Genomic DNA, 10,084 nt, shown 5'->3' with positions numbered 1-10,084 from the left:
CCCCCAAATTTTCAGGCATTTTTCCGTTGTTCCCTTAACCCGGGAGGCACCGCCGTAGCTCCTTCGCTGTTCCCGGCGGAGCGCAGCGCGCATGCTGTACCGCACGACGTGGGGGCGGAGACAGGCGCGTGGGGGGCGGACACACAATTTAAAGAACCCACACTCCTTGGCACAAATAGGCAACATAGATCTACCATTGTTTCCAAGACATTTAGTCCTCAAAATTTGGTTTTGCATTGTTAAGACACCAGATTTGATTAGGTTCCAGGGAAGATTGTGCTAATGAGAAATGGCTCAGTGAGAAATACTGAATCCAGAAACTTTTATACCCTCTACCTTCTAAGGATTAGACCCAGAAAACAAGAACTTTCAAGCAGTCTCGCAGTCAACTTTTGAATTAGCACAACCGTGGCTTCCGAATCTGCAGTTTTCCGTGGCAATCCACACCAATCAGCACTGGTCATACTGTTCCCCCGCATCTCAGCGGGGTGGTCAGTGCCCAGGCAGCAGGCAGAAACCCAACAGGTCAAGGTGGAGGCGTTCAGCACTTATACCCACTGCCCCTCAGAAAAAAGTCCTTTTGCACAGGCTTTTTTGTCTGCTCAGTTTACAGGCATGTCTAAACTCCAACCCATTCCCAACATGTCTGAAAAAAACCAAACTAGGTAAAACTAAGTCAATTTCTTTCAACCCCACTCCCTTCTCCCTACCAACCTCATCATCCCATTCAGGGAAAATGTAGCAGTCAAAATGTTGCATAAAATAAAGTGCCATCCAACCCACTTGAATTTGGCTTCCCTCTACATCTTGAAGAAAAAAAAAAAAAAAAAAGACAGACATCACCAACAATTTTCACATGTTTAATATAATGGCGCCCTAATTAAGTTTACAGTACTTCCATCTCTACTGTGTTTGAAAAGTATAATGGGAAAAAACAAACATGCAAAAAACCATGTATTTCATAAAGTTTTTTTGTACAGTTTTAGAAACTCAGCCATTTGGACTTATATATGCATAAATGCTTCCAAAAAATTGTCAAGAATTGTATTTCTCACCCTCACGCAACAAAAAAAAAAGGTTTTGCTGGGTCTTCTCACAAGATACAGAGATCAAAGATGGCACTTAAGAAACCTCTGAAGTCAAGGGTGTCATAAGGTCATACCAGGACTTCTGCTGGAGAGCCTGCCATGAAGCAAACACTATAAATAGGAAAAGAATGTGCAAGAGCTCTGAATAAGTGAGAAGCACAACATGTTTTGCAAGCTTGTGTTCTGATAGCTGTCAAACTGAAGACTGCTGGCTGAGGAAAGCCTGCCTGAATTTCTTCAGCTAAAGTCTATTCAAAGCATACCCACCACAGAGAGTCATATGGAGAGCATACACTAGACTCTGCAATACTAATGACAAGCTCTCCTTTGGATTTTACCTTGGATCAACAACCAAAGTAAGCAGAAAGGTGACTTGGAGAAGCCATAGGAATAATAGGAAAACCAACAAATACTTCCTATGACAAGTAATTAAGAGAACTAATATGGAAGCAGATTAGAAATAGACTAGGCAGAAGTCTTTTTAAGGTACTGTCAGCTAGACAACTAGCAACTTTATTGTTTTATTATCAGTTTCATACTTCGACTTTAAAGAGTTAAGGAAAACAAGTACACTTTGTATCAATAAAGTCTGGAGCATCCTTAAAGTGGAGAAGCTAACCTAGAAGCAGCTAAGGACCCTTGATTTTCACCTAAAAGCTTAGCCTGAAAGATGATGAACTCATACAGTCACCCAAAAGAGATTTAAATTTTGGGTATGGCTGTGTTTCCTACAATTTACAGTGCTCATTTTAGCTTTTATTACTCTAATTCAGGATTCAGGAATGGACCCAAGTTCACAACTGGAGAAAACTAACTTTGGAGAAGTCAGTGCTTTGGTTCTAGTAGGAACTTCAAATATTCCTTCTCCCACGCTTAAGAACTGCTCATTCTGCTGTTTCCAATTCTTTTTTAGTTAAGAAAATATTCACTAGACTTAATAAAGGCATTTACATCTTACCTCTGCATCCTGCTTCTAGAGTTGCCTCTCAGATCTCAAGTTCCAGCAGTCATCATCCCTAAAGGACATTCACTAATACTCTCTTACATTTAGTACTAAAGGTCACATTCTTCCAAAGTCTTAGTGTGAAAAATTCTCCTCAAATGCATACAGAAACGACCTCTAAAAAACCCTTGATATTTGTGAAAGTAATTCAGAACTTCAAGTTAATAATTTGTTCACTTGGATGCCCATATGATATGAATCAGGTAGATAATTTGACTCATGCACAGGACTGATGTTAAAGAAAAGAAATGCAGATCTACATTAATTATAACTTCTGGTTGAATCGTATATTAATTACACAGAAGAAACTAGAGAGTCTGTACTTACACAGAAAAAGGGTGGAAATAACAGACACACTCACTCCAGCACTTTTCCTACTATAAGAATATTGCACATTCCGATCATGTTGCACAAATTACTGGCTTTTTATAAAGACCACATATGAGGTATTAGTCTATTAATAAATAAAGAACATGGAAAAGGAAAAGCACTTAATATAATGCAACAATCTATTCCAGGTATTTAGTGAATGAAAACTGAACAAGCAATAATACGTACCCTTGAGGGGAAGGTTAAAGTTGCTTAGCAAATAGGCAGCTTTCAATATCCATCTGAGAAGCGAAGGGTTAAATCTCTTTTGCTAAAGATTTTAAGAACTCAAAGCCTATTTAGAACACTGCTGTTTAAAATGCTCTTTTTGCTCATGCAGTCAATCTGAAAGGTAAATTCTCATCTCACAATTCTAAAGGGACAGCAACATGTGGGTGACTAATATTATTAAGGGGAACCAATTTAATATACTAAACCTGTATTACTAGTTAAGAAATAAAAAAGAACTTTTGGATTGACGTCAGTTAAAATATTCAGGGGGTTTGTTGTGGGTGTTTTTTGGTTGTTTTTTTTTTAGTTTTAAATAGTTTAGACTGGTTATGGGTTTCCATGGCGCTGAAGTTGCTACCCATTAGTACTGTCCTTATTAGCAGATTCCGACACCACAAGGCATTAGATGAATACAACAACTGTAATTTTCAGTTTTACTCTGTGTTTATGCTAAGAATTTACCTTTCAAATCACAACACTGAAAAATTCCTGTTGACAGGTAATAAATGGGTCAATCTAAACACAACCTATCTATTTTTTATTTAGACCCTTCCAGAAACACTAGGAAACTGTATGCAAACTTACCTTGTTTAAGTTCACAAGAGCACAGATGAGTATTTAAGTTAAACTGAACCACAGAAACTACATTGCACACATGGTAATTAAGCATAAAAAAGCATAAAACAAGAGTGTTTTTGGTATGCTCTTCCAAACCTTTTTAAAGACATATTTGTATTTTGGAAGAAAAAAAGAAAAAGTCCTTGTGTGCACACAAACTTACATACTTGAATATCCCTTAAATACATCAAGGGTTATTCAAATCTTAAGATCTTTTCAGGCCAATGAAACGCTAATTGGAAATAAAAGTAATTCCTACATCTCTCTCCTAGGTGAAGCATAATCTTAACATACTCCCTCCTGTTATTTCCCAACTTCAAAAAATGTTTTTTTACTAAAATATTTGCAACGCTGGACAGAGTAACAAAGACCCAGGTAAGTCATATTTCTGCTGCTATTTTGTGTAAATTATCTAATTTGCACCATATCAGGTAAAAACTGCAAGTGAAAACTTGGAAAGATATGATAAAAAAAAAAGCAGCACTTCAAAATTAAAGTATCTCCTCTGCTGCAATCCATGCACCAGTAACTCACAACAGTCCTGAACTGGCATATATGAAAAAAATACATTACATTTCTGCAATTAAAAATACATATCTTGTGTTGAAGTTCAAATTTAGGGCAAGTGTTTACTAAACTGAAACACATATGATTTTTTCTGTCACATGCGATTATTTCTCTCCCGTTCTAAGTAGTTACCGAGACATTTATTTCCCGAATGCATGTTGTTTCTATTCTGAAGATTAGTTTCATCTACAATTTCTTTATAGCAGTTGAGTGGTTATTAGAACAAACAGTTCAAAGAATTTTTCCATGTTAGCACAAAACCAAGAAAGATTATGAAGATATTGAAAGAAGACAAGAAGAGGTGAAAAGAAAGGAAACATTATTGTCCAGAACAGTCTGTATACGTGGTAACCATGTTTCCTCGTCTCTGAGTGACAGTCCTACAGTGCTTGCTGGATCCATGAAATCTGGTATCAGTTCGCACCGCATGTCGGTGTGCATTTTCAAAGTCACTAAACGAAAACATTTTTTCCATATTTTCAAACACATCATCAAACAGTCCACCTCCAAAGGAGAACTCTTGGAAAGAACGTCTTTGCCGATTGTGAGCTTCCCGATGACTTCGGAAGTGATTTTCAAAGTGCTTTTTTGACCGTGAGTTTTGACTAAAGAGGTCAAAGTCTTTGAACAGATCATCAAAGTTGAAATTAAATGATTGATGGAATGGGCTTCCGTTATTTCCTTGTCCTCCATGACGGCCAAACTGATCATATTCTCTTCGTTTATTCTCATCTGATAATGTTTCATATGCTATTCCCATTCAAAAAAAAAGGTTTAAAAAGTTTATTTACATTCCCATTAACAAAAAAAAAAAAAAAAAGAAAAGAAAAAGAAAATAATATACAAATACAAAGAACAGCTTTCTACCTCAACATAATAAATTTCAAGCAAGACTTTCATTAGACACACAAGCCCAATCAGGCTCAACATTTGTTTAACTTTCTCCAAAATAACTGTTTCAAAATAAATATTTATTTGTAATAACAAATATAGCTATACTATGAAGACAGATTATATCCTCAAAATTTTAAATTCACATAACGTAACATAGTTTAACTAGCAACAAAGATTAGCATTTATATTTGAAAGAAAATCGCACTGACACGTGGCAATCAAAGCCTGAAGAAGGGAGGATGAGTCAGGAGCTGTACCTAACTAAATGAACTGCCTGCTGCATCCCTATTACAGAAATATAGTGCAATATCTGCAAAACCACTTGCCAGCCAGTTCTAGCTACACAGCAATTACAAGTAAGCAACAAGATAAACATCAAGAAGATAAAGAGAATTAATTTCCCCTATGTCCAAATTTTTAGTTTTTCAAAAGTTCAGCAATAAAGCTAGATTTTGTGACTGGATATACCTGAAATGTAATTAGGTTTCCATCTAATCTTTGGTCCAGAACTACAGCTACTCATGTTTAAAGGCTGAAACTCTAACAGATAATATACCCATTCTGATAACATCAAGTATTTTAAAAGCTTCCATTTTCTTATCTGTCAAAGGCTTGCAACTATTCTATATACTTCAACACTTATTAAGAGTTTCCAATTCCTCCTGCAATAGGTGCTAACAACTGCAGTAAGTATCTAACAAGACTGTCCCTCCCTTTCATTAGATTAGTAACTCCCTTTCTTTCAAAAGAACTCTTCTGCAGACAAGAAGTTAAAACCCAAAAATCTCTTTCTAGCTTAGTTAGGAGAACTACACAAATAGATGGATGTTATAACAGAGTCTATGAGGAGCAGAAGTGGAACACCTGTCAGTAAGTCTTTTTCTATTCTTGATTATTTGCTTCCACCATTACATTTTATCACAAAACACTTATGAACAGCGTATTCCTAGGATCACAGGATAATTCAGGTTGGAATTGACTTCAGAAGGTCTCTACTCTAACCTTCTGCTCAAAGTAGGGTCAGCTATGAGATCAGACTAGGTTACTCAGGGCTTTATCCACTCATTCCTGAAAAATCTCCAAGGTTGGAGACTGCACAACCTCTAAGCAACCTGTTCCAACACTGGCCTATCCTCAAGCTGAAAAAGTTTTTCCTGACAACCACTCTGAACCTCTTGCACCTGTTGTCTCTTGTACCCCCACTACGAACCACTGAAGCACCCTGCTGCATTTTTATTTTATAATCTCCCCATAGTTACTGGAAGGTTGCTGTTAGGTCCCCCTGAAGCCCTAGTAATCCTCAGCTGGATCTTACTAGACAGATCAAGAGATAAGAATTAGCCTCCTAGGGCTAAAGTTGTCCTACTGCCAAGTATTTTTTGTGACAAGAAGAATAAGCCAAAAAGCCTAATAAGCAAGAATGCATAAACTGTGTAAAAGGCCTGCCTATGTGCAAAGACACAGAAACAAGTCAATTTTGATATTGGACATTTGACAGAACAGAATTAGAATTAAGAAAAAAAAAATCTTTTTATTTCTTATTCAGTAAAAACAGAGTATACTTAATTTACCACATTTGCTCACAGATATAAGCCATGTATCAAATTATTAAGACTAAGGTTAGCATATATTACCTTCAGCAATTTCTCTAAATTTTGCTTCTGCACCAGGACTCTTATTTTTGTCTGGGTGGTATTTCATAGCCAGCTTGTGAAATGCCTTCTTGATCTGGCGGTCAGATGCATTTTTTGGAATTCCTAAGATATCATAATAGCTCTCTGTAGCCAGTATTAATTCAGTTATCATTAAAATGCAGAGAGCAAATGTGAAGACAGATTGCGTAGTGGCCATTTCTCTGTTTCCTAGAAAGAAAACGAAATACACTTGAAGAACAAGTTATTTCACATTCCACAACAACTTAAAGGTACAACTGTAAGCTGGAAGAGGAAGCCCTGTATGTTTCAGGAGTCACTCAGTGACAGACATGTTAGACATTGTTTCACACGTGTCAAACTCCATTCCCCTAGTTTCATAATCACAGAATATGTAAATGAAAATACTGCAAATTCACATTTCACATGCATCACAAGCATGCTTCAGTGTTAATCTTTGTTTTACACCTATCATTAACTGTACATTCTCCCACAGAACTGTTGAAGTTGAAGTAAATATACGTTTCACTGTATCAAACAGCTCCTGCTGGCATACCTGAACTAGCTTTAAACTAATCCTCGAGTTCTAGGACCATAAACACAGCAGCTCTAAATTAAGCCCAGGTTGCAAAAACCCACTCAATACTGGAAGACCAATTCAATGATTAGCTTGTGCAAGAATAAGAGCCCAAAACCACAACTGGACTAGAGATCAACTGTGAGGTGCAGGAACACAAGCCTGTTAGGCACTCATGCTCAGCTTCAGAAGGTCATTTAACTGACCTAAGGTGAACATGACAAACTCTAAAACGCTCATTTAGAGTACAGAGTTCAGTCAAGTAAGGAACATTTTCCTTTACAATGGGCTGGGCTTAGCTTACTTTCATACTAGATTTTATTATAAATAAAAAACACCTACTATATCTTTGATATTAAATAATTCATCTGATAAATATCATTGCATATAAAAGCTTACATACGCAACTCTGCATGTCTGAACAGAACTCAAAAAAGAAGTCTTATGTACAAGACAGGCATCTTCAACAATAATTAAGTTATAACTTTTTTTCAGCAATGTATTTGTCAAAAAGTTACATTTTGAAACAAACTGACAGTGGAGCACAGGGAAAAAGCTGTGGCATAAATAAGTCATAACAAAAATCAGTTCCACGTAGCCACATGATCTTTCATGATTCTTATGAAGGACAGGGTGAGCTTTTCCTATTAGAAGATGAGATCAAATTATTTTCCAAGGCCTGTACATATTATATTTAAAGCACAGAGTATAGAAATGTGAATGTTCAAAGACAGAATGCTAGCTGTCACCTAACCAGCAGCATGTACAACAAGGCCCTGAATACGCCAGAAGGAACGTGTTCTCCTGACCGGATTACACTGACTTGAGTGTACCATAAGTACACCTCAGAAGAGATGAATGGTATTACTTTCCTGAAAGTTGAATAAACTAATCTTACAGTCTGAGGATCATTAAAGTTAGAATACTTTTAGACAGTATGTGGCCCAAATATTTGTCATGCAGAGTTCAAAACCTTTGAATATCAGGTACATAAGACAACTAAGCCTTTAATAAACACCCAAGCCCTGAAAATGGAAAAAAAAAACAAACATTTCTAACAGGTAAGTCAGATGGCTAAAATGAATGTTGTGAGGCAAGAGCAAAAAGCTCGTAAAATTAACATACCCATGCCCTCTTAAGCATTTATTTGGCTAGCAGCCTGCATGATATCAAGTGTTAAGGAACAGAAGTTGAAACAAATTGTATTTTGATCAGTGTACTCAGATAGCAAATGGACAGTTCTTTTCAGTATTCTTTGTGCGCGATACCAGACATATTTTGGTACAAGCCTTTCCAAGGCTTTTCCATGTATTTTCTTTCACCATTCCACAAACCTGAAACTTTGCCACTTCGGCACTAAGAACTACACACACATACATCCTTCCACGCTTTTGGGGTTTTCTTCATGCTTTATAGATACAGATTCATGTCTTCATCTCACACATGAGATTGTTTTTATTTTACTTCTTTTTTTTACACCTGCATCATGGTTGTATAATTAGCTGCTGCATTCTCCTAAGGCTAACCTCCCTGCTTCCACTACTAAACACTGAAAAGAGCTAAAAAGAGTAGTTTATGTCCTTCATTAAGAGCCAAATCCTCTTTTATAACTCCCAAGCCTGAGAACATCAAGTCACTCCTTTAAAGTTTTCTGCTCTAACTTTCTCAACTTCTATTATTCTTGATAATGAATTACATCTACGTTTTCCTTTTTCTACAGTTTTACATCACGATTTCTCTAATGCAATTCTATGCTATACTGCCCCTAGTTTTATCTGGATTTCTAAAGCATATTAAAAAAAAAAAATCAGTACTTAAGTTTCACTTTTTTTTTAATAATGTAGACTGATTTAATGCTGCCCTTGAACAACTCAATGAAATGCAAATATAAGAATAAAATGAAATGTAAATGAAAATCAAATACAAATAAAATTCCAACATAAGCAGCATTTTAAACTTAAAAGGTTATCAGAAAGACATAGTATGTCTTATATTTAGGCACTATCATCAATTATTCAATTTACTTTTAAGAAACCACTTATTTTATATGCTGTCAGCATTTTAGTGTTGCTACTGTTAACCAAGATGTTAAATGCCTGACCTCCACGCTGCCATCCCTAACTATTTTTACAATCCCTTTCAAAATAAAGTCTCTTTTCAACACTTGCTCTGCTTATGTCTCTTCTTGGTTTCTCAATCAAAAAGGGACAGATAAGTTTCACTTTCCAGGCTATGCACAGTAGTTACTGGAAACACATTCCAGAATTTGGTTAAGTTCTGTAAACTTCTTGACATTAAGCTCATGCCACAAAACAGTCTCTCTTAACAATTATGAGGAACTACATTTTATTTAGGTACATCCAGTGATAAAGTTAGATATTTTTATTAACACACATAAACTATTTAATTCTGTTGGATAAGCAGTTACAGATCTCAACTACTATTCAGCTTAGTATAAGAAGTATACTGTCTAATGTTTATCAAAAGTATCTTAGAGGTGATAACACTCAATCAGTTCTTTATCAATTTATCAACACTTATTATTAGCTACATGGTGAACTGATGTTTAAGGATGATGTACCTGGAATAAAATCTATCATATATAGAAAATAAGGAGCTACTTCCACCTTGCAATGCAAATGCCCTATTCCATCCCTCTTTGAAAGTAATTAGCAAAGATCTTGGGTAAATGCTTATAGTCACAAGGTCTCACGTACTCAGAAAATCCACAGCATCATTACTGCTCTGATTACCGTGTGATGCACTATCCAGTGGAATCCTGATGTCATGCAATTATTCTTGCAAACGATTTATTAATAGTAAAGAAGTTACCAAAGTCTTCCATTGATTCTCATATCACGACTAACCCGATGAATAAGCAACTCTCCTAGTCCACAGCCAGCTACAGCAAAGTCTGTAAACTCTGGGGCTTGTACTTTTCCTGGCCTGTTCGATATTGACCGGAAAGCAATCTAGGAGAAGGCTCCTGCACCTTGCTCAGGAGAACAAGGAAACACAGCCTGCCCTGGCGTCATCGTCCCTAGCCAGACCTCCTAACGAACCTCGCTAGAGCCCTGCCACAGCC

General features: G+C 36.5%; 1 protein-coding gene across 1 annotated transcript; it reads right to left on the bottom strand.

Moving 5' to 3' along the window:
- Positions 1 to 3,982: 3,982 nt before the first annotated feature.
- Positions 3,983 to 9,844, bottom strand: LOC104159337 (dnaJ homolog subfamily B member 9-like). The gene is made up of 3 exons (XM_009697223.1): positions 9,832 to 9,844; positions 6,405 to 6,632; positions 3,983 to 4,626 (listed from the first exon to the last, which is right to left on the bottom strand). Exons 1-3 carry the CDS (start codon positions 9,842 to 9,844, stop codon positions 4,196 to 4,198), a joined length of 672 nt encoding a protein of 223 aa, XP_009695525.1. The 3' UTR covers positions 3,983 to 4,195.
- Positions 9,845 to 10,084: the final 240 nt, after the last annotated feature.

This window comes from Cariama cristata, unplaced genomic scaffold (genome assembly GCF_000690535.1).
Source record: "Cariama cristata isolate BGI_N322 unplaced genomic scaffold, ASM69053v1 scaffold16130, whole genome shotgun sequence".
In the NCBI taxonomy this organism is placed as follows: Eukaryota; Metazoa; Chordata; class Aves; order Cariamiformes; family Cariamidae; genus Cariama; species Cariama cristata.
The sequence above is the reverse complement of the archived record's forward strand: the minus strand, read 5'-3'. Positions and strand labels throughout refer to the sequence as shown.